Consider the following 25,022-nt stretch of genomic DNA (forward strand, 5'->3'; position numbering starts at 1 on the left):
GAAAAAGGCAATATCTGGAATGAAAAATAAAGTAGATGCAATAAACAGCAGACTGTCATTGCAGAAGGAAAGACTGGTGAAATGGAAAATATTGCAAATGGAAGTACCCAAAATAAAACACAGAGAAAAAAATGACTAAAATAAATAACAGAGCCCGTGAAAAAATATCATACAATGAAACGTGTGTAATTGGAGTTTCTGAAGGAGAGGAGGGTTTAGGAATGAGAGAGTAAACAAAAACAATAGCTGAAAAATTTCTAACTTGAATGAAAACTATAACACTCCAACCCAAGAAGCTCAGCAAATACAAAGCATGACAAGAACAAAGAAAACTAGACAAAGATATATCATAATCTAGTTGCTAAAGTCACAAAGAAACTTAGAAAATATTTTTAACTAAATGCAAATAAGAACAGAGAATGTTAAATTTTGTAGGTAAAGCTAATGCAGTGCTTAGAAGGAGTCTCATAGAATTCAGTTCTTAAATGAGAAAAGGAGAAGGGTCTTGAATGAAAGACCTAAGCTTCCACATTAAAAAAAAAAAAGAGGAAATTAAACCCAAAGTAAGAATGATTAAAATGAAAATCAGTAAAATAGAATATAAACAACCAATAGAAATAAAAGGGAGGGGATATGAATAAAGATCCAAGAGAATGAATAGAATAATAAAGGAACAATATGAATAACTTTATAGCAATAAATTTGACAACCTAGATGAAATGGAAGAATTACTTGAAAGACCTAAATTAGGAAAAGTGACTCAAGAAGAAATATAAAATCTAAATAATACTATGTTAACGAAGCTTAAATAATAATGAAATTCTTACCCACAAGGAAACTTTACACAGAGGTGGTTTACTGGTGAAATCCTTTTAGAAAATAAAAGATAAGGGTTGTTCCCAATTTATTATATGAAGTGAGCATTACTGTGATAACAAAGACATTTCACAAATGGAAAACTATAGATCAATATCACTCATAAACACAGTATCAAAATCCTCAACAAAATAGTAACAAATCAAGTCCAGCAATACATTAAAAAATTATGCATTACAACCAAGTGGGATATATGCCAGAAAGGCAAGGTTATTTTAACAGATAAAATCAATTAATACATTTTACTACATTAATAGAATAAAGGAAGAAAACCTTATGGTCATATCAGCCGTTGTAGAAAAGCATCTATTCATAATACAAACTTTCAGTAAACTGAGAATAGAAAGAATTTGCTCAACCTTGTAATAAAAAAGCCTTTACAAAAATGCCGCAGCTAATGTTATGCTTCATAATGTTGAAAGACTGAATGCTTTTCACTTAAGATTTATATTCAACATTCTACTGGCAATTCTGGCTGGTGCAATAAAACAAGGGCCAGAAAATAAAGGCATAAAGATTTTAAAGGGAAAAGTAAAACTCTTTATTCACAGGTGATATGATCATTTCCATAGAAAATCCTAAAATATCTATAGGAAAGCAATTAGAACTAAAATGTGTGCAAGATGCAAAGTAAATAAACATAAAATCAGAATGTTTTTTTACACGAAGAACTATCAATAACCGAAAATTCAGAGCTTTTTCTTTTCTTTTCTTATTTTTGAGACAGAGTCTCGCTCTGTCGCCCAGGCTGGAGTGCAGTGGCACAATCTTGGCTCACCGCAACCTCTGCCTCCCAGGCTCAAGTGATTCTCTCCTGCCTCAGCCTCCCGAGTAGCTTGAACTACAGGTGCATGCCATGACACCTGGCTAACACTTTTATATTTTCAGTAGAGACAGAGTTTCACCATGTTGGCCAAGCTTGTCTCAAACTCCTGACCTCAAGTGATCCACCTGCCTTGGCCTCCCAAAGTGCTGGGATTATAGGCATGAACCACTGCACTTGGCTGAAAATTCAATTTTAAAATTTGGTACAAATTTGAAGTTTGATTATAAATTTTCAGTTATAAGATGAATAAATTCTGGAGATCAAATGCACAGCATGGTAACTATAGTTAATAACATCACATTGTATACTTGAAATTTGCTAAGAGAGTTGATTCTAAGTGTCCTCACCTCCCCCCCCCCCCACACAGCATATTAACTATATGATATGGTGGAGATGTTAATTGGCTTGATTGTGGTAATTAAGTCACAGTTATACATATAGCAAAACAATATGCCATATATCTTAAATATATACAATTTTTGTTTGTCAATTATGCCCCAATAATGCAAGAGGGAAAAGAAAATTAAAATAACCTAATAATACTATTCAAAAGATTTTCCAAAAACATGAAACGCATGTTTACCCCTTCATATTTAACAAGATATGTGCAAGACCTGTACACTGAAAACTATAAAAATATTGTTGATGGAACTTAAAGAAAACCTGATAGGTACAGGGATATACCACCATGTTCATGAAATGAAAGACAATGTAGTTTAGATATTTGTTCTCCCTAAATTGTACTATGGACTACAATCCCAAGCAGAATCCAAGCAGGCTAATTTTTCAGATATTGACAACTTACTCTAACCTTTATATGAAAAGGCAGAGAACCTAGAAGAGCCAAAATAATTTAGAAGAAGAACAGATTTGGAGGATTCTCTGGTTCCAGGCTTATAAACGTCTGTCAATGTGGTGTTTGCATAAGAAGAGATTTACAAGTCAGTAGAACAAAGTAGAATTCAGAAATAAACCCATACACATATGGTCAATTGATTTTCAAAAAAACTGCAGGGCACTTCAATGGGGAAAGGATAATCTTTTCAACTAATGGGGCTGACTACTTCTATTTATATATTTAAAAAATAGGTTTCTTAAATCTCAACCTTTACCTCATGCGCTACATGAAAATTAATGTAGAACAGAGATCAAAATGTAAAAGCAAAAATGTTAAATTTATGGAAGAAAATATAGGAAAATATCTTAACTTTGTGTTAGGCAAAGATTTCTTATATATTCACCAACAGTACAAAGGAGGTATGTCTAGAATATAGAATATTTAAAAAGAATACTCTTACAACACAGCAAAAGAAGTCAAATAACCTTGGCTCACGCCTGTAATCCCAGCACTTTGGGAGGCCGAGGCGAGCGGATCACGAGGTCAGGAGATTGAGACCATCCTGATCATCCTGGTTAACGTGGTGAAACCCCGTCTCTACTAAAAATACAAAAATTAGCCGGGCATGGTGGCGGGCGCCTGTAGTCCCACCTACTCGGGAGGCTGAGGCAGGAGAATGGCGTGAACCTGGGAGGCGGAGCTTGCAGTGAGCCAAGATCGCGCCACAGCACTCCATCCAGCCTGGGCGACAGAGTGAGACTCCGTCTCAAAAGAAAAAATAAAAAACAAAACAAAACAAAAACGAAGTCAACCCAATAAAAATATGTACAGGACTTGAACAGCTACTTCACCAAAGAAGAAGGTAAATGGCCTCTAAGCACAGGAGAAGATGTTTAGCACATTAGTAGCAATGACAGAAATGTAAATCAAAAGCACTATTGTGATAATTCTACATACCATTTGATAACTACATACTATTGCCATAACTCTACATACATACCATTAGAATAACTAAAATTAAGTGTTGCCAAGAATGTGGAGCTACTGAAACTCTCAGACACAATGAATGGGAATGTAAAATGGCACAAACACTTTGGAAAACACTTTAGCAGTTTCTTAAAAAGTTTGATGCATTTACCATGTGACCTAGCATTTTAGATATTTACCCAAGAGAAACAAAAGCTTATGTGCACTCACAGATTTTAATGTGAATCTTAATGGCAACTTTATTCATAATGGCCCTAAACTGAAAACAACCCAAATGTCCATCAATAGATGATTGTATAAACAAAACTTTGGCATATCCGTATAATGGAATATTACTTTGGATTAAAAAGAAATAAACTACTGATATGCAAAAATAGGAATGAATCTCAAAAACATTATGCTGAGTGAATTTTACTAACATGGAACAAATGTTTGTGGTGAAAAGATAGTGTAGGGTAGCCTTGCAAGGTAATTTTCAGACAATTTTAAGCAGATGTTTAGTGTTAATAAGCTTTATAGAAAGCTTATGCCAAACATGAAGTATATATGCTGCCATATTGTGGCAGAAAAAAAGATTTCTGGGGCTACCAGTAGGAAATATTGATACAGAAGGGATACAAGGTAACCATTTGTGGTGATAGAAATATTCTGTATCTTGATTGTGGTGGTGAATACACAGGTATATAGATTTAAAATGGGTGCATGTTATGTATATAAATGATACTTTAATGAATTTTATTTTAAAACAAAGAAGTAAACTTTTAGAAAAATGTTATTTGTTCATATAAAATGATCTGTCATGGAGGATAATTTAGTTTTCTCAAAGTTATAGATTTTGTCTTCTGTACTGTCTTGTTGAAAAAAAAGGTTTAAACTTTCCAAGGTGACTTTAACATTTTTTTTAAATTAGCTTCTGTGTATTGTGCATAAAATTGGCATCAGTTTAGACTTAGCTCTTTCTGATATTGTAATGATAAACACTATTAATTACTAGGTAAGGGTCAGATAAATGAACAAAAGTTTTGAGAGATAATAAAAACATTCAAATCGATTGTATATAAGTAGACTAGCAAACAAAATATGTTCTTCTTTGAAGTTTCTTGATGTTATGTTATGCAAAGGATGTCAATTATGTAAACAGCAGGTGGGAACATAATGTGTTGGAAGTAAGTGTTTCAGAGGAGTTGTAATGTCTCATGTACTATTAAAAAGAGAAAGACTCTCCTTACTTTATTCTTCAATATTTCTTGCAACTAAAATGATTGCTTTAATAGCAATTCTATCCTTCAATAAATGTGAAATACATTTGGCACTGGCAAATCCTCAAGTTTAAAATATCACCATACACAGTAACATCATTTTGGAGTGCGGATACTAGGAGATGTATTCGGTGTACTCATTGGCATCAAGTCTTGTTTTTCTTCTTCCTTTCTTTTCCTTGCAGATATAAATGCAGTACAGGATTCACGGCTAACTCCAAATTAATCTGAGAGAAATTTTATTTTTCAACAGACTTAAATGTTGCAGCTTTTGTGAATTTTGCTAATGTGGAACAAATGTTTGTGGTGAAAAGATAGCGTAGGGTAGCTTTGCAAGGTAATTTTCAGACAATTTTGAACAGATGTTTAGTGTTAATAAGCTTATAGAAACATATTTGACAATAGGTTTTCTGATCATTGCTAATATATTCAACTGTGGCATGTGATATCTCTCCCAGGACTAAATTTAAGATGATAGAATCTGTTCCTTTGTGAGTAATATAAACACTGACCTATCATCTATTTGATCAGTAATATTGTCATTGCTTTGGAATAACTAAACCAGCTTAACACCTCACATTTTCTTCTTCTTGGTGCCCCACTAAGCTCTTAGATCCCTAATTTTAAAAGATTGTAAAAAGGAAAATATGATGTATCATGCTATTATATAGTTGTTGCCTTTTAATTTGACAAAATAGTAGTTCTCATGTAAGGTCTCTTGCATAATGAGATTGGCTATGCAAGTTTGCAGATAAGATGTATCCTAGTGTGAAATTGCTTGCATAATAAAGAGGAGAAGAATTTAAAGAGCTAATGAAAACAGTCTGTAGGGAAAAATAGACACCAAGAATTCTATTCTTCTTGGTGGAAGGGGAGATGAAAAGCACCCTTCTACCCCATTATCACCATAAGGAGAAAAAATATTAATAGAGGAGGAAGAGGAGTTAAGCCGTGCAATTTAATGCCCATTCACCTCCACTATAGAGTTTATGGTAAAATCTAAATTGTGTACCAATGGTTGTCATAAATGTCTTCTTTCGTGAAATCAAATAGATGCAGAGTTCTACATTACTTTGAATGTGGGATGAAGACTGTGGGAGCAAATGAAGTAAGAGAAAAAAGGACATTAAAATCTGGGTTATAGTTAAATTGGCTCCTCTTAGAACTAGTGAAAATGTTCACACTAATAAAACATTTATGAGGGCAAGCTGGCATTCATTCATTCATTTACTCTTCGTTCATTTTCAACACATACATGATGAACTGTTCTTCAATGTACTAGCCAAGTATCAGGCTTTGGTAGCTAATGCAACAGGCATCTCTGCAATCATGCAGCTTTTATGGACTAAGGATAGGAGATACTGAGCCAAAGTCACTGAGTAACTATAAAATTATCATTGTGAGAATTGCTATAAAAAAGCAAGATACTGTGAAGTCATATAAGAAAGGAAATTAATCTTGATGGGAGCCTCAAGAAGGCCTTCCAAAGGAAGTGAATTATATATATACCTAAAGCACCAATAAGATTAATCCTGATGAAGACAAACAAAGGAATTTATCTGTTAGGATTTGACACAATAGCAAATAACAAAAAAATCTAAAATAATAATAATGGCTTAAAGAGAAAGAGTTTATTTTACTCCCACTTCCAAAGCTTAGAGCTAGGCAGTCCAAGGCTGGTAGGGATCACCTCTGTGAGGAACCCAGGATTCTTCTATTTTGTTGTTCAATTGTGCAGGTCATCTAGTTCCAAGGATACTTCATGGCCCAGGACAAACGCTCCAGCTCCAGCTATTTCATTAGCATTCAATCAGCAGGAAGAGGAAGGGGAGGAATAAGGGCACACCTATTCACTTTAAGAGCACTTCTTATATCCCATGGTTATGACTTAGCCATGTGGTCACACCTAGCTGCAACAGACACTGGACAATGTGGTATTTATTGGAGAAGACATGTGCCCAGCTAAAAGTTGGAGTTTTAGTACTATACAAGAATAAAGGAAGGTGTTACTAAAGACAAAAGGAGGAGGGGAGAATATATATTGGGAGATGACTAATAGTCTTTGCTGGAGAAAACCATATGTGCTAAGGTAAGGTACAAGGCAGGAGGAAGTTTGGTATACTGGAGGGAAAGAGGGAAGCTCAGTGTGTTTAAACATTATGGGCAAAGGGGAGGAAGAGTGTTAGTGTTCCCGGACCAAACCGAGGGTCGGGCTGCTTATTCTCATGGTCCAATAACAAGATGCAGACAAACTGGGAAAGAAGAGAGTTTACCTGTAACCAGGTACAGGGAGAAGGCCGGGGAAAATATCACTAGACCAACTCAAAATTACGAAGTTTTCCAGAGCTTATATACCTTCTAAGCTGTATGTCTACGTGTAAGTGTGCATTCATCTAAAGACATAAGTGATTAACTTCTTCTTATCTATAACTAAGGTCTGAGTCCCTAAGACCTTCCTCTGGAGCCTCAGTAAATTTACTTAATCTAGATGGGTCCAGGTACCAGGGGTGATTACCCTTATCTTGTCTCCAGCTAAATCATGAAGATTTGGGAGTTCCTTTAGACCCCAATAAAACTTGTGTGTGGAGGTCTGAGGAGTTCCTTCAGACCCCCAGTAAAACCTGTTTAATAGGCTGGGCGCGGTGGCTCAAGCCTGTAATCCCAGCACTTTGGGAGGCCGAGACCGGCGGATCACGAGGTCAGGAGATCAAGACCATCCTGGCTAACACGGTGAAACCCATCTCTACTAAAAAAATACAAAAAACTAGCCGGGTGAGGTGGCGGGCGCCTGTAGTCCCAGCTACTCGGGAGGCTGAGGCAGGAGAATGGTGTAAACCTGGGAGGCGGAGCTTGGAGTGAGCTGAGATCTGGCCACTGCACCGCAGCCTGGGCGACAGAGCAAGACTCCGTCTCAAAAAAAAAAAAAAAAAAAAAACCTATTTAATACTAAACGGGCTCTGTTAAGAATTCCTTTGTTATTTCATCATGCTTCAAGGCCCTGGAAAGGCCTAGGCAAAACTCTTGGTGGGCTTTCGTTACATTCCAGCCTTTGTATAAAGGCAGTGGCTCTATCAGCTTTAAATATTTAACTTAACCACTCGGTCAGTGCTGAAACAGTTGTCATGGAGGCCTTCCTGTTCAGCTGTTAATGAGACCTGGCCTGCCAGATTAGTGGTGAGATACAGAGGGAGGTAGGGGCAGATCATACATAGCCTTTTGGATCGTATTAAGAATTTTGAACTTTATCAGAGGAACAGTGAAAAACTATTGAAGGTTTTAAGGAGAGGAAAACATGATCACATTCTCATATGAAAAAAATATTTCTCTGATCACTGTGGAGAACAGGTTAAAGACAACATTGGCAATACTTATAAAGTTTAGGCCAGGCACAGTGGCCCATGCCTGTAATCTCAGCACATTGGGAGGCCAAGGCAGGTGAATCACCTGAAGTCAGGAGTTCAAGATCAACTTGGCCAACATGGCGAAACCCCATCCCTACTAAAAAAATTACAAAAAATTAGTCAGGTGTGGTGGCAGGTACCTCTAATCCCAGCTACTTGGGAGGCTGAGGCAGGAGAATCACTTGAACCTGGGAGGTGGAGGCTGCAGTGAGCTGAGATTGTGCCACTGCACTGCAGCCTGGACAATAGAGTGAGACTCCACCTCAAAAAAAAAAAAAAAAAAAAAAGGTAAAGGTAGGCATACTCTTTGGTGTATACAATTTCTCATTTATGAATTTATCCTGAGAAAGTCATCAGGCAAGTAGAGTAAGTATTACAAAGTCTGGAAGTATACCCACTGAATGTTTGCAGTGGGACTGAGGCTAGGAAAGTTTCACTCTCTCTTGTATAATTTTTTTATTTTGAATGATTTGTTTTACAATAAGCATGTGTTACTTTAAATTTCATTGAAAAATCTATAAGTCAATTTTACTTTAGAAAACAAAGGCAAAAAAAGGCCTGTGGCAATGCTATAAAGTAGTCGAGATTGCTAACTCATCCCAGATTGTTGCCTTTTGCTTTGATCGCCATTTCTGTTATTTCCTCTTTCCTGGATTCTGCCTTTTGGCCTGGTCCCTTTGCACTGACAATCTTGAACATCTGTTGTCCCCTTGAAGAGTTCTACTAATTAAGGAGATGGCTTCCATGGTGTGGTAGAAAGACAAAAGGACCTAGAATTAGAGGACTTGGATTATAATCTGGACTCATTTGTAGGATGATCTTGCAAATTGAGTAACATTTTGAGCATCAGTTTTTTTCACTTGTAAAATAGGGATAATTCTTACTCTATTTTATTGGGCTATTCTATATCTGAAAGCACTTTATAAATTATGGAGCACCATTATCTATCATTGTCATATAATTTACACACACACACACACACACACACACACACACTGCCTCACAGGGAAATTCCATTTCTTCAATCTTAGACTGATATAATTATTCTCAAGAGTGTTTTTCTTTGATTGAGCTCAAGTTTGTCTCCCCACACTATATTATTGTGACTGTTTTTCAATTTGTGACAACATAGACTTGGTCCAGCCTTCCTTTATTACCGTGTAATAACCAACAAAGCAAATGGGTTCAAACTATATAGATTTAGGTCTATTTTTTATAGTAGAATTTTCACATCTTTCTGGAACTTCAGGAACACACTTTGTTCTCCAGTGAAAAGTTTGAACAGCATTTGGAATAAAGGAAACCATCTGAGGTTAAGTGTGTTCTGGTGGCTTCTTCCCATATATAATTGAAGATTTTATGTAGCTTGATAAAATATTTTCCTTCAAATCTTTAACTGTAAAGAAATGAAGTAAAAATTATGATTTTACACAGCCAATTTATATGCTGTCTTTAGGGGGCAGTGCTAAACCACTGATACGTTTCTTCATTTCTGCTAAAGCTACTGGTAATAGTTAATATAAAATAAAGCTAAAATGGCAATCTTGATATTTGTGATACAATTATACACACCCTTTAATATTAGTAAAATTTTCTAGGTAGCCAAATGAAAATGATAATTTGAAGCTCATTTATTCAGTGATTCATTCAATAAATGTTTATTGCTTCATTATGCACAGCACATTGTAGGAGATACAATGTGAATAAGGCAATGTTTTCTTTCAAATAACTTACTTAACAAGGGTAAATAAGCCACACTTGTGTCTGTGTACTGTATTTGCACAAGCACACAGTGTGTGTGTGTGTATACAATTCTTTTAGGGTAAAAAATAAAATAGCAGTACTTACTGATTTTTATGTGCCAGTCTCTGTCAAGCAATTAATGTTATCTTCATTCAGCCCTGCAAATAGAAATTATTACACTATGTTTTCAGATAGGGAAACTAAGGATTAATAAGATTATGTGATTTGCTCAAAGTCACAAAGCTTGGAAGTGGTAGAGCTAGGATTTAAATGTATATCTGTTTGAGTTAAAAGCCAATGCTCTTTGCCGCTATAGCATCTATCAACTCAAGGTGTCTGAAATACCAAATGCAAACACTTGCACAAAGAGCTAGAGACAAGCCGAAGAACGTGATATCATGCATGTTTGTGGGAAATCTGGAAAATTTTAGGTAAGGGATGAAATCTGAACTCTATTTTGAATCAGTGGGATTATAAGAAAATAATAAAAATGATAGTTAATACTTATTGAAGCTGTGTGTGTCAGGCACTTTATATTTATTACCTCATTTAGTCATCAGGAAAAAGCCCTGAGAGAGGTTCCACTGTATTGTTTTCCATTGCATAGATAAGGGAAGAGAGGCTGACAATGGTCTTATCTGCTGAAAATCATACAGCTAATGAGGGGGGTATTTGGAACTTGAATCCAGAACTGTCTAATTTTAGAGCCCAGGCCCTTAACCACTACAATATGCTATGCAGACAAGTAAGGTGAAAGAAAGAATGAAAGCATAGAGCATGATTAGGCAAGGGTAAACAATTCCACCTGGTTATAATCTGAGGTGAGTATAGTGGAAAAGTAAAAGGGCTAAAAAATCATTTGCCTATAGAACCTTGAAGCCAGATTAAGGAATTTGGATATCATTTGCTGTGAAATGGGAAATAGTTGGAGCTTTATGAGCAGGGAAGAGAAATAAACTTTTTTTTTTTTTTTTTTGAGGGAGGAGAAAGAGATAGAGGAAGTTCCCTGTGTGATTGGATTAAATCATTGTAGCACCATTAACAAAACAGAAAAGAATGGATTAATCTAAAATGCTGATAATTCTTGGCCAGCTATCAATGTTGATGGTTAAACTGTTAGCTGATCATGAGTTGGTAAGGGAGATACCTTTTTGATCATCTTATCTATTCCTGTCAACAAATTTATCAAATATATATATATATATATATACACACACACACACTCTTTCAGATTAAGATTTTAAACTTTCATATATATATATATATATATATATATATTTCTCAAAGGATCTGTAGGGTCAAATATTCCTGTGATAATTACCTTCTATTATTGATTTGAGAAGTATTTATGAAAGCATGGGCCGCTATGTATCAAATTGCAGAAATTTTCACTCCCTGTCACAGAAGGCAAAATGCTCTCAGGAGTATACTTGTGTAACAGAAACATATTCACCAAATATACCTCTTTTATTTAAACTGCAATTATTTACATCAGTGTGGTTTTTCAGTATATTGTCTTTTACAGGGTATTATTGTGCCAAAGGAGTGGTCACGGAATGTAGTGGTGAGGGGAGAGTAGGCTTTGCAGCCCCCTAGTCTGGATTCGAATCCTTTTTCCACCACTTGCCAGCTTCATGACCTTGGGTTTTCCTTGATCTCTCTGGCCCTTAGTTTCCTCATTTATAAAGTGAGAGGAAAAATATTTGCCTCAAATGGCTGCTGTGTGAATTAAAATAGTTAACAGACAATAGGCCAGTGATACTCCAAGTCACATTGTAAGTTCCCAGTCTAACAGTTATTATTATTATTGTGTTTTACAGACAGTGACTGATTGGGGGGCAACTTAATTTCATTGCTTCTTAGTTACTGACACGTGATCAAGGGAAAGTTAAAATGTGAATGCAGAAAACAAATTCTTTTAAATAGGAGGAAAAATAAAATCTTATATTCTATTTTTAAAAGCAACAATTTTGGGGGCAGGATGCTATTTACAATCCAATATGTAGAATATGTTTACTTGCTTTAGTAATCATGATCTATCAATGTTGTGCTGAACAGTACATTCAGAGGGCCTTTAGACAATTTATTGTATTTCTTTTTATTTATGTATATACAACTTTTTTTAAAAATTCAGTCTGCTAAGTATTCAACAGGCTTTTAGAGTATGAAATTTTTCCTCAGTTTCCGCAAATTTTCATGCTTTATTTCTTTGACCCTCCCATCTCTACTCTTAATTTTTGGAGCTCCTGTTGTTCAGATGTTAGAGGTCTTGGTTTGACCCCTAGTTTTCTCCCCTTTTAAATTCTTTTCGTCTTTTCGGAAATTTTGTCAGATTTTTCTAACTCTTATATTGGATTTTATGTATTTCATAACTTTCTGTTCTTGTTTCATAGCTATAAATATCTTTTCTCTGAAGATACTATTTATAATTTTTTTCTCTATATTTATTTTGGTGTCTGTTAGAGGTTTTTCTCAAATATATGATTCTTATGAGTGGAACTTGCTGAGAGGTTGGCTTCACAGTAGAGACTAATACATAGATCCCACCATTTTCCTGCTTATTTATAGATCTTTTTTCTTGGGAGGTCTGTTTCTACAGAGAAGAGTATTCTAGTTGTTTATCTGGGGATATAAACCTTGCTGCCATGTTGTCTAATGCAAATATGGTAAGGCACTGAGTAGGTTATGGATCTTCATTACTATATAGATATTAATTCTCTTGTTTTTAGAGACTCGGTGTATCTATATCCTTAGAATTCATAATCCTTTTGCTTCAACTTCTCCAGAAAAATAAACCTCTAATTTCTTGCCAGTGGTGAAGATTTAGTTTCCTGGCTGGGTGAAAAGGAGATGGGTCTAGGGGTATAATTCTTTCTGATACTGAGTTTCATTCCGTGTCTGCCCCACTGACACATACCTTCACAGGTAGCCAGTCCCTCCAATTCTTTCCACATGAAGGTACTTTGCTTGCAGTGTTCTCATGTTTGCTAAGTCAGGTAATACTTACCCATCTGTGATCCAAAAGTTACCCAACATTATGCAGAAGTTTTCTTAATATTGTTTGTTCATCTCTTCTGTCATTCTTATTTTTATGGTGTAAGCATTTTTATAAATGTTCTACCATCATTTTAGTGAGATTTGGGAGATAACAAAGGAAAATATATGTGCTCAATATGGAAGTCTCATTATGAATTTTAAAACTGTTACCCCTTTTATATGTGTGATATAAAATTTTATGAAGTTTTATTTTGGTGGCATTCTGAACAAATGGGTTTATCAGGAATTCCCATTTCAGTAAAATATTTTCCTGTTAGTGCCCTGACTGCATTTTTCCTTAATTTTGTGCCTAAACCTAAATTCTCGATAAACCATAAGATTTTTCTCATTTGTTGCTATTCAAATATTTTATTAGGCCATTATCATGTTCTATTCTTCATTATGAACTTCATATATTATTTTATAAGCCTTTCACACCCAGTTTTTTCGCTTTTAACTTAAGTTGGACTATACATATTTTTTTCTCAGTCACAGGGCACAGCCATGTAACTGTGGTTAAAAGTGAGCTGACCTGTTTGCCAAGATATACCACATGTCATTTATAGAATTTAATTTGTGTTAAGATATCTAAATATCATTGATATAATATATTGGTATGATATAAATTTAATTTCAGAGAACCTCATCTACAATCAATTTGTCACCAGGAGAAGTGGAAGAAGAGGATGATGATGAAAATACGTGTGGGCCGTCAGGACTTTGGGAAGCATTAACTCCATGTAATGGATGTAGGAACCTTGGCTTCCCCATGCTTGCACAGGTAAAAGTTTGCTTTTATTAAGGTACAATAAAACAAAAATGGTTGCCTATGTTTTTAAGTTAAAATCTCCCTCCCCATCGAAAATCAAATTAGGATCTGTTTACTTTGTGGTTTTTCTCAAAGTCTCAAGTAAAATGTGCGTGTAACTTAGTGTGTAGATGTGTGCATATGCGGAGACATAATTTATGTAAAAAGTTAGTATTATTTAGTTTGGTTATAATGCAGAAAAGTTGTCTTGTTTATGAGGTTTTAATATTTTGAATCCAGAAATATATCATTTTAAAGGATGCTATTTTTAAAAAGTAACTAAAAGTTATCTACAGATATAGTTATAAGGAAACATATTATGGCTCTTTAAAAGCATAACCAGTGATTATATTTTTCTCATCACAATGGAACACTGTAGAATAATGTGAATGTGTACTTCTGAAGGTTTTGGAATAAAATCCAAAAATGAAAACAGAACACTAAAATATTGACTATTAGTTTCAAGTCATTTCACTATCATTAAGTCTACTTTAATTCTATAGTATCACCTTCAGGTTCCTGTTGAATGTTGTGAATCATACACTCTTAGAGGAGTTTCAGAAATGGCTAAAATATTCCAGAGATAGGAAATTTGAAGTCATGGTGAAAATATCTCTGCACAATAAGTAAATAACTTAATATGAAAGGGTATAATGGTAAGAGGTTAATTACATAGAATGTGGGTGGAAAAAACAGTCCAGGACAGAAAAGGATTCATAGTACTTATCCAGAAAAGCATTACATCTCAAAGATGTTTTCTCTTCTGTCACAACAAATATGAAGCAATTATGTCTAAGAAACCATCACATCTTCCACATGTCTGTATCATAATTTGATCATAGCCACTCAAATTTCAGTATTAATTTATTGTAGAAAGCTAAGTAGGATATTCAAATCAGTATATAGTACTTAAAAAATCTCTTCATAGGACTTTAAGACAGTTTACTGTAACCTTTACAGAATTGTTGTCAATACATACTAAACTGTGAGTTCCATAAAGGCAGGGATTCAAACTTTGATGCTCAGCATCTGCAGTCTAACGTGTAGTTCCTGGCAAATCAGAAGAATGTGTTGGATGTGGTGTCTCACACCTGTAATCCCAGCACTGGGAGGCCAAGGTGGATGGATTGCTTGAGCCCAGCAGTTCAAGACCAGCCTGGACAGCATAGTGAGACCTTATCTCTACCAAAAATACAAAAATAAGCCAGGCGTGGTAGTGTACATCTGTAGCCCTGGCTACTCAGGAGGCTGAGATGGGAGGTTGAGGCTGCAGTGAGCTGTGATCACACCACAGCATTCCAGCTTGGGTGATAGAGTGAGATCCTGTCTCAAAAAAAAAAAAAAGAAAGAAAGAAAAGAAAAAAAGAAAAGAAAACAAAACAAAACAAAAGTCTTCTTTATCAAGCAAAATCTGATGGATATAAAACAACCAAAAAAAAAAAAAAAACACCCAAAATATATTTGGAATAAAGTAATAGTTGAATGAATCTCAGTGAACAAATGTGTATATTTTAGGGTGTCATGTCTTCACTTAAAGATTTTACATATAGTTTTTTACCTCATATCTACATGGGTAAAGGGAAAGAAAATTAACAAGAATACATTGTATTTTATTAGCTTACCCTTATCTGCTTAGCAGTTTATCAATAATTAAATGTTTTAACCTATTTTTCCCCTCATAAAACTGTGTTTGTAAAAATGCATTTCCTAACCACTACTTTACCTTATATCTTAAAAAGAATTATTGAAACAAAATAAAGTATCAGGGTATTTACTGTAATGGCCAGATGACTGCAAATCAAAAACTGTCAATAATATGATTGTATCTGATTTTCTACCACCTTACTAACATTTTATTAGGCTTGGTAGTAACTTGCTTTTGGTTTATAATATTTAATATTAGATTTGTTTTCCCTTTGGCCATTTCCTTGGTGAAGACTGGTATTGTTCAATAAGTTTATTAATTCCTCAGATGTTCTAGTTACATTTACCACAAAATCTTTTCCAGTCTGCAGCTTTTCTTTGTGTCTTAAGTTGTATGTGTACAAGTGCATCATGTAATTTTTAAAAACTATCCAATTGATTAAGCTTCTCAGTTCTATTTTTCATTTAATTCATCTTATCTAGAACTCCTTTTAACATAAATTTCAATTATGGCTCTATATTATTTTTTGCTTGTTGATATGTAGTTTCCTATGACTTTCCATTGAACAATAACTCACATTCCTCTCGTTTTTATCCTTTTGTTTTGGTTTTACTTCCGAAGGCTTGTTTACTTCTGCCTTTCTATTTTTTAAACCACATGACTCAGTGTTGCTATTATTCATTATTAAATTAAAGCTAGTAGCTGACTTGATTGCTTGCTTTATAAAATCTGTATTTTGTAATTACTATGTTGAGTTTAAAAAGTATCTCTACTGGGATTTTAATTGTTACTGCATTAAATCTATAAATGTATTTGAGATGCAGGTTTTTTTTTTCTTTTAAACTGGATTTAATCTAACAAACCAGCAATAAGACTATTTTACTGATCTTTCACTACAAATTTTTCTTTTTTTTTTCAGACAGAGTCTCGCTCTGTTTCCCAGGCTGGCGTGCAGTGGTACGATCTTGGATCACTGCAACCTCTGCCTCCGTGGTTCAAGCGATTCTCCTGCCTCAGCTTCCTGAGTAGCTGGGATTACTGGCTAATTTTTGTATTTTTAGTAGAGATGGCATTTCACAATATTGGCCAATCTTGTCTCAAACTCCTGGCCCCAGGTGATCTGCCCACCTTGGCTTCCCAAAGTGCTGGGATTACAGTCGTGAGCCACTGCGCCCATCCTCTCACTATAAATTCTTAAGAATGTGTGTATGTCTCTGAATATTATTGTTTAAGGGCTATCCTTTAGCATTTATATTTGTGTGTGCATATGTGTGTATATATACACACATATAAACATGTTTTATGTATATATAACATGTTTATATATGTTTTATTGCAAAATATATTAAAGAATTTTTATAGTTTTACAATTAAAATATACTATATATAGCATATTTTTGTGTATATATATAGTATATTTTTACATATATAGTATATACACATACACACGTACACAATTTGCAACATTTTTGAATTCATGTGAGTTTTTAGTTTATTACCTAGGATTCAACCATCTCAACCATTGACAAATGGTAATTTTTAAATCTTTTGCTGTTATTATAAGTATCATCTAAATTATCTCTTAAACTTTGATTACAAGACATAAGGTACCAGGATATGTATTGTTTTAGAATTTTAAGAAAACTGTGACCTAGGAACAGGATCTGATTGATGGTAATAAGCATCAGGATTTGTAATGAGAAGCAGATTGAAATATTTACCAAAGGAATACACAATTTAAAAAGAGACTGAGTCAGATTGAAGATTTAGAGAAGAGATACAAAATGTGCAGTGCTTTTAGCAATGATCCCTTCTGTGATTATCAAGGGACTACAATGTGGTAAGCATGCTGACAGTCCTTGTATACAAAGATAAAGTTGGTCTCTGTTAAGAGTTGGCAATATGGTCATTTTAAAGGCTCTTAGGGAGTCTCCAGTATCGTATGATACTGGACTACATACCACATGAACAACAAAAATTGTTTTATTTTAAAAAGTTTTTCATTTGACATTATTTGCTGAAAAGTGATTTATGATTAGATGTGATTTCTCAGTAATGTAACCTTGAAATTCACAAAGCTAGAACATCTAACCTGTGAAATGTTTTTCATATTTTGAAGCCATTTTTTCAGGTCTGAAGCACTTTTGGAGACCATTGAAAATCATTAAGCCATAAGCGCTGTGAGGGTCTACTGGTAAACTGCTTCCTTACAATATATACAGGAACCTTTGGGATCTGTACAATTAGTACAGTACTATGTAAAATTTTATATCCCCAGATTTGTTGGATTGGAATAAATTATATTTCGCATTTATAGCCCTTGATTGGATCCAGCAAACATGTATCAAATATCTTTTATATTCAAAGCATAGTGCTCATCAGAAACATGAGTATTATGGAAACTATACAGACTTAATTGGGGGCCAGGTTGCCTATACATTCTGGTTCTGGATTATCAAACCGTATGAGGTATTGCTTTAGACTAAAGCAGATTTTTTACTTGCAAAATTAGAATATTGGCTATTCCCGTGGATGTGGATCTTACAATTCTAAAATTGTCTAATTTCCAGTTTTCTTCCAGATTATGAACTGATCCTATATTAGGTTTTCTTTTATTTTTCCGTCTCCAAGAATAGTAAAATTGGAGGGAATCAGCTAAAAGATAAATGCTTTGAAATTGTCTTTCTGTTGTGACTACATTGAAGTTTCTACAAATTCATGAAAATTTAGAATTCTAAATAACATCAGGGGATTAAAATTCTTGGGAAGACACTAAGAAGATTTACTGTAAATAGAGATTTTATGGGACAATTGCAAAGCAGTTAATTAAGATTTAAGAAAGGAAATCACGAGTGAAAAGACTGGGAAAATTAAGCCCTTTCTGGAAAGTATGATTAAACTCAGAATTTGTTTCTCAACACCACCATTTACACAGTGCCTACTATGTACCAGATATTATACATGTATAATCTCAAGGTGACCATTTAAAGAAACAGTCTACTAAAAGTCACAGTTAATGTGTGGCAATGCTGTGATTCAAACCTGCAGCGAGAGGGAGAGAAAGAGAGAGACAGAGTGTATGTGTGTTTCTGGGTTCTCATTTTATATTTTGGAAAATAGTTTTAGAAGAATTCTTCTAATGTAGGATCATATCTTTGAGAGTAATCTTCAACATTTTATTCTGTCATCTATTAATTTTATGTCATCTATTTTTTATAATAAAAAATGTAAAGTTAAGAGAAAGTTAAGGATAGTTTTCAGAGCCTGATCATAAATTGCTATTAGTTTTATTGCTACCCTTCCTGTCAATAGAGCATATGTTATTAGAGCAGATAATATGAGTTGATGGATTTTATTATGGTGAATCATGTTGCTCCCCTCCACAATCTTAGGTGAGATGTCCACCTCTGCACCATGTGTAGTACCAGGCTTTGAGGTTATTACTGCAGAGTCAATCCAGCTAGGTAGAGACCCTCTGACTTCCATCCCATTCACTCGTGTGGCCTCATCCTGCAGAGTTGAGATACTGACTCCCAATGCTGAGTGGCAGAGAGTCAGTCTTTGAGGAGCAGAGAGAGACTGACAAGGCTGTTGCATTGACAGTCTCTCTCTGCTCCTGTAGTCACCACATTCATGCTGCTCTCTAGGGAGAGGCCAGTAGCACTTACTGATGTGCTTGAAGTACCCTTTTAGGACAAGAATGTCTATGCAGCCCTTGCTATAACAAGATTAAGACATAGAAGCACCCACTATAGCCATGCTGGCTATACTTCCTCCTGGACCGTTGAAAGCTGCTTTTGCCAGTGCTGTGTTTCTCTTCTGAGCCTGCAGACTTGGTTGCAGCCACATCCATGGCACCTGTGGTGGTGCTTATTGTCATCACTACTGCTGTTGCCACCCTGCCCCTTTATCAGGCACTATAGGTTTTATGACTGCAGGAATGTGTGAACTCTTGAATGTAGTATATGTGGGAGGTATGTTGGATTCATATCTCTATTGTATAATCATAATAGGTGGACCCAAACATTTCAGCATTCATGTGAAGTCTACTGATTCTGAATTGCTCCTTCTCTTCGCAGAACTTCATGGCATATCCCTAGGGAGAGAACAAATAAGCAAAGAAAGTGAGACCAGCAAGATCTCCTTTCTCTTCCTATAAGTAAACAACAAAAATAAATTATTGCACATGTACACAAGCATGTTGTGTTGCCACCAATGTATATAAGTGGCAATCGCAGGGAGACATGTCCTACAACATATCAGCCTACCTAGGTCATAGTATGAGTTTCAGAATAGACTGGTCAGGATGCTTCGGATAGCATTACAACATTGGATATAGAATGAACAGCTGTGAATATAAAATGAAAAGTTGCTGACAGCTAAGAAATCTCTGAAATTCAGGTTTGGGGAACACTGGAGAAGCACTAGGAACCTCCTCAATGTGCCATGGCCTCCAAATGGAAGCTCATTTGGCCTTCAGACCTTCCAAATGCAATGCATTTCCCAGGTGAGCTGCAGCACCAAAAGCTCTACAGGACCTTTACCTGCTCTCCCCCAAAGCATCCTGGCCCCATCTAGTCTCTGCATAGACTCACCACTGGGCTCCTCTGCACTTCCTCAAACACAGATGAGTCTGATGTGTTCCCAGCTAGGATAGCTTTGGTACCACTGTAAGCCTCCACTGGTGGTCTCAGGATGTAAATGAGGTTTTCCCAGTGAACAAAAAGGTCTTCACTTGCATCTGAGGGGGGACACAGCTGAAGATAAAAAGAGCGGCCAGTGGCAAGCTTCAGGTGGAGCTGTTTTTTTATGCTGTTGTGGATGGTTATTTTCACAAACATCAAGGGGAGCAGTCTGGTTAATTCTAAGATCTCTGCAGGCGGACTATCTGTATTCTGGGTGGCAGGACCACACCTGGCATTGTCACAGACAGCAGCTGGTCGGGCCAGCAGCATGACATCAGGTAGTGTGAGGCAGGGGCTGGTGCGAACAATGCCCACTGTTACCATTCGGGCACGGTTGTGCACATCAATCACTTCTCCTCTTTTGCTGATCTGGATAAAGTCGCTCTCAAACATGGGTGCATACCTGAATATAGTATACTCGCCTTTGTACAGTTGCCGCTGAAGCTTCCCCATGGAGGTATTAAACATGCCCATTGCGGGGCTGCTTTGGGCAGTGTAATACGGTAACATACACTGCTCCTCCATGTCTTTCTTTTATCAAGACAGTTCCCAGCAGCTGCTCCACAGCTTCCTTAACATGCCTTAGTGGGCATCCTGTTTCCTTGGCCACTCTGGCAGGTGGGCCAGCAGTCGTGTTCTACAGGCTTTCTTTTTTGTCCCCAAGTGACTCAGAACAGGGTGGGGTATTGATTGCCAACTGCTCAATGCCAGAGACAGTCGGTCCCCTGGATCCAGACTGTGCCCTGCTTAGTGCATGGAGCTGTCAGGAGCGCAGATGTTGGAGCCCTCATGGATGTCCAGGCACACAGGTGTCAGTGCTCATTTGGGAGGGACTTCCATTTGAGCCTGATATTCCACTTCACAACAACCTTTGCTCTTTGATTCCACAACCTGAACTGGCAGTCCCACTGCTTTTCTTCCCAACCGAACCATCCACTGCTGCTAAACCACCCCGCAGGACCACTTTTATCCTCCCCTACCCATTGTGACCTGCCCCATTACACACCCCTTTGTTTCTGTCACCCAACAGCCCCTACCTCAGGGCAGGGACACCGCCCTCTCCACCCCACCCTCAGCCCCACCACCCTCCACAGCTCAGCAGACCACTCTCCCCCACCCTCCACCCATCTGGGGACCTTAATGCATTCTGGCAACTTGCTTTCAAAAGGGTTAGAGGTAAATTTTCTGTGAGAAGCAAGACTTTAATATACATTCTCTGTCAACTCTTTTATCCAGCTCCTCTAGTTGTAGACATTTATTTTAAAGAGAGAATTGAATACGTTGGTAAACAGGTTAGTACGGGATGTTTATCAATGTTTATTGTAGAGTAAAAAATTGTAAACAGCATTAGTGTCTTACAATAGGGGATTGCTTAAATAAATTATGGAGCCTTCTGTGATGGGACAGTCTACAGCCCTAAAAATGATTATGTGGTTTTCCTATTTATTGACATGAAAAGAGATCCCTGACCTTTTTTTTTTATTAAAAAGAGAAAAACTGATTTCAAACTCATAGTATAGGTGAGATTCAATTTATGTAAGACCATGTGTATATGTTTGTGGGTATGGAATTATGTTCAGTGAAATGTTTAAAGTGCTTCGGTGTAACTTTCATTTTCTTTTTAATTTCTATTTTTATTGGGAAGTTTATTTCTGTTACCAGGGTAAAAAGGTATTTTATTAGCAATGTATTTTTTTTTCTGTTTCTACAGCCATGATAAATTTTATGTTTTGACTCACTCTCAAACTGTTGATGCAATTTTTAAGCTTTTACCTAGACATTTGTACCCTGGCTATGGAGTGAAAAGAGACTTAAACATCACATTTATGCTCTATTCTTTACCATCAGATTGTATTGAAAAAAAAAAGCTCTAAAGAATTTTGCCAGGTATTGTAAATATTATCAATTTAATAAGATTATAATATCTTTATTGAAAATAATCCACATGATAACCCATATGAACACACACACATACACAGCCATAGTCATAGTTGAGTCTTTTTTTTTTTTTTTTTTTTGAGATGGAGTCTTACTCTGCCACCCAGACTGGAGTCAGTGGTGAGATCTTGGCTCACTGCAATCTCTGCCTCCCATATTCAAGTGATTCTCCTGCCTCAACCTTCTGAGTAACTGGGACTACAGGCACATGCCACCATGCCAGGCTAATTTGTATTTTTAGTAGAGACAGGGTTTTACCATATTGGGTTTTACCATATTGCCCAGGCTGGTCTTAAACTCCTGACCTCGTGATTCGCCCACCTGGGCCTCCCAAAGTGCTGGGATTACAGGTGTAAGCTGCCGTGCCCAGCCCACTTGAGTCTTTAGTTGTGTAAGTCAATGCAAACATAATTTCTTCCTTTCTTATTGAAATGTTTGATTATTTTGGATACTTAGAGTATTTTTATTTTATTTATTGAGATGCCTATTCACATGTCAATAGCACTTTTTACTGGCCTTCCTAAAGTCTTTATATCTCAACTCCCACTTCAAGTCTATGTTACTTCTCTTGTAACTGGCAAAAACCAAGCCACCAAATACACATTTAGTAAATTAACATTTTAAAAGTATCCAAGTGGTTCTGGTGTTTTTTCATAAGGGACAACTGGATAGGTAGTATTGGACACAGCAAAATTTAACTTAAGTGCTTTTTTTACTGATTTTTTAAAAAGGACTTTCATGCTATACACGTATATGACAAGATACTTGTCTTAGGGTTACATTAGAGCACTGGTCTCCAAGGAAGCCAGAAACTACATTATTTGTAGAGCCTATAGACGTTTGGATTTTCCACACCAGTCAGTAGACTAACAATAGTGGAACCTCTTTCATTTGGCTTGATTACCATCCTATGTAGCATTCTGGCAAATATCTATTTTAATGAATTTGATGGGGTTTGTCTGAAATTCCTCTAGCTATTTAGAAAACTACCTTTTTAGCATTTGCCTCTAGACTTGAGAAGCTCAGATAGCTAAATAAAAAACTACCTGAAAGCTCAGATAGCTAAATAAAAAACTACCTGAACTTGAGATTAAGAAATTCATTTAATGAAAATGCAGCAGCTTTCTATGTGTTTGCTGTTAAATCAGATTTCTATATAGTTAGTCATTAGATATTAAAATAAATTTACATGCTCTCTCCTCTCTATTGGAGTTTGTGTCATTGGGTTAATAATTTAACCTCTCTGGGGCTTATTTTTCTCAGCCTTGAAATGGAGATGACCCCTGAGCTATCTTTCAACACCAGAATAGTTATGGTCTTGTGATAGGGCTTTAGCTTTCTCCCTCTCCCCCAACAATAAAACTACTACATACTTTGGAAATACTCTGAATCGTAATAATGAATTGAGATATTATTCATATAACTGCTCTGGGAATTGTTTAATTCAATATATAATTTTATTCTCCTTCTAAATATTTTCTTCCCAAAACTTTTAAAAGAACCAACGTTTGAAATGTGGAAATGACATGATATTAGTTCAGTAAGATAGGCAATCAGTGGGGTTAGTGCTTATAACTATGCAATTGAAAGTATGGGTCAAATATTTTAAACAGAAATCAGTTAATAATGAACATGGCTGTGGTATACAGAATAATTCCCCCGAAAGATATTTACATTCTAATCTCCACAACCTGTGAATATATTTCCCTATGTGGCAGAGGAACTTTGCAGATGTGATTCAGTTTAGGATCTTGAATTGTGGGTGTTATCTGGATTACATGGTGGGGCCGTTGTAATCACAGTGGTGTTTGTAAGAGAAAAACAGGAGGGTCAGAGTCAGAAGATATGTGATGGTGGAAGTAGAGGTCAGAGTGATGCAGCCATGGACCAAAGGAATGCAAGAGGCCTCTGGAAGCTGAAAAAACAGAAAGTGGATTCTCCTCTTGAGCCTCCAGAAGGAGATAGCCCTACCAACACCTCAGCTTTAGCCCAGAATCATTTTAGACTTTGACCTTGAGAACTACAAGAGAATAAATTTGTGTTGTTATAAGCAACTAAGTTTATGGTAATTTGTAATGGTAGCCCTAGGAAACTATCCCACACTTTGGTACCTGGAAGTGGAGTGCTACTGTAACAGGTGCATAAAAATATAGAAATGGCTTTGGAATTGGGCATTGGATAGAAGCTAGAAGAATTTTGAGGAGCATGATATAAAAAGCATAGATTGCCTTCAACAGAAATATGGACATTAAAGATTCTGCTAGTAAGGGCTCAGAAAGAAGTGATATAGTAGAGAAAACCTGTATTGTCTTAGAGATTACCTAATTGTCATAAACATAATGTTTATACAAACATGAATGTTAAAGTCCCTACTGTAAGGGTTCAGAAGAAAGTGAGGGAAATGGTAGAGAGAACTTGTACAATCTTAGAGAATACCTAAATCATTGTAGAGAGAATGTTAATAAACATATGAATGTTAAAGTTGCTTCTAGTAAGGACTCAGAAATAAATGAGAAACATGTTATTGAAAACCGGAGGAAAGGACATACTTGCTATATAATAGCAGATAGTCTAGTGGAATTATGTTCTATGGTTATGTGCAAAGCAGATCTAGTAGGTGATGAGCTTGGATATTTGGCTGAGTAGATGTCTAGATAAAGTGTTGGAGGTGTGGCCTGGTTTCCTCTTGTTACCTATACTGAAATGTGAGAGGAAGAAAGAGATAAATTGCAGGAAGAACGTTTAAGCAAAAAGAAACCAGGACTTGATGGTTGGAACATTCTCAATCTATCCAGATTGCAAAAAACACTGAAATGTGTAGATTCACTGTCAAGGAGTGTACTTAGAGAGAAAGCTGAAAACATGGCTAGATAACTTGTTTCTAGTGCCTCAGGAGGATCAAAAACTGAGATTATTCAACCACACAGAGGGCTCTTTGAAGAGATTAAGCAAATCTGAATTATGATGAGATGAATTATGC

At 36.0% G+C, this 25,022-nt stretch overlaps 2 protein-coding genes across 12 annotated transcripts in view; one reads left to right on the plus strand and one right to left on the minus strand.

Annotated features, from left to right (window-relative positions):
- Window positions 1–25,022, plus strand: part of ANKS1B (ankyrin repeat and sterile alpha motif domain containing 1B) — a 1,305,582-nt gene that overhangs the window by 352,135 nt on the left and 928,425 nt on the right. For all 10 annotated transcript variants that reach the window (XR_004439654.1, XM_033220935.1, XM_033220933.1 and 7 more), the window contains exon 9: window positions 13,604–13,747. Coding sequence is in view for 9 of the 10 variants with exons in the window: in XM_033220935.1 (XP_033076826.1) it covers window positions 13,604–13,747 (144 nt within the window). In the remaining variant the exon portion in view is untranslated. The remainder of the gene's footprint in view (window positions 1–13,603; window positions 13,748–25,022) is intronic.
- Window positions 8,738–21,042, minus strand: FAM71C (family with sequence similarity 71 member C). 2 transcript variants are annotated; one of them, XM_033220965.1, is made up of 3 exons: window positions 20,015–21,042; window positions 10,036–10,088; window positions 8,738–8,957 (listed from the first exon to the last, which is right to left on the minus strand). In XM_033220965.1, exons 1-2 carry the CDS (start codon window positions 20,627–20,629, stop codon window positions 10,083–10,085), a joined length of 621 nt encoding a protein of 206 aa, XP_033076856.1. In that variant the 5' UTR covers window positions 20,630–21,042; the 3' UTR covers window positions 8,738–8,957; window positions 10,036–10,082. The 2 variants fall into 2 exon arrangements, with proteins under 2 accessions (XP_033076856.1, XP_033076855.1); XM_033220964.1 differs by lacking the exons at window positions 8,738–8,957; window positions 10,036–10,088 and adding an exon at window positions 18,691–19,515.

This window comes from Trachypithecus francoisi, unplaced genomic scaffold (assembly GCF_009764315.1).
Source record: "Trachypithecus francoisi isolate TF-2019V2 unplaced genomic scaffold, Tfra_2.0 Lachesis_group11, whole genome shotgun sequence".
Taxonomy (NCBI): Eukaryota; Metazoa; Chordata; class Mammalia; order Primates; family Cercopithecidae; genus Trachypithecus; species Trachypithecus francoisi.

Excerpts from the sequence above, each read along its gene's own strand:
- FAM71C (XM_033220964.1), bottom strand. The coding sequence starts at position 20,629 with ATGGAGGAGCAGTGTATGTTACCGTATTACACTGCCCAAAGCAGCCCC. Across the intron at positions 19,516-20,014 it reads AAGTGCAGAGGAGCCCAGTG|GGATATGCCATGAAGTTCTG; the intron begins GTGAGTCTATGC and ends TTCTCTCCCTAG.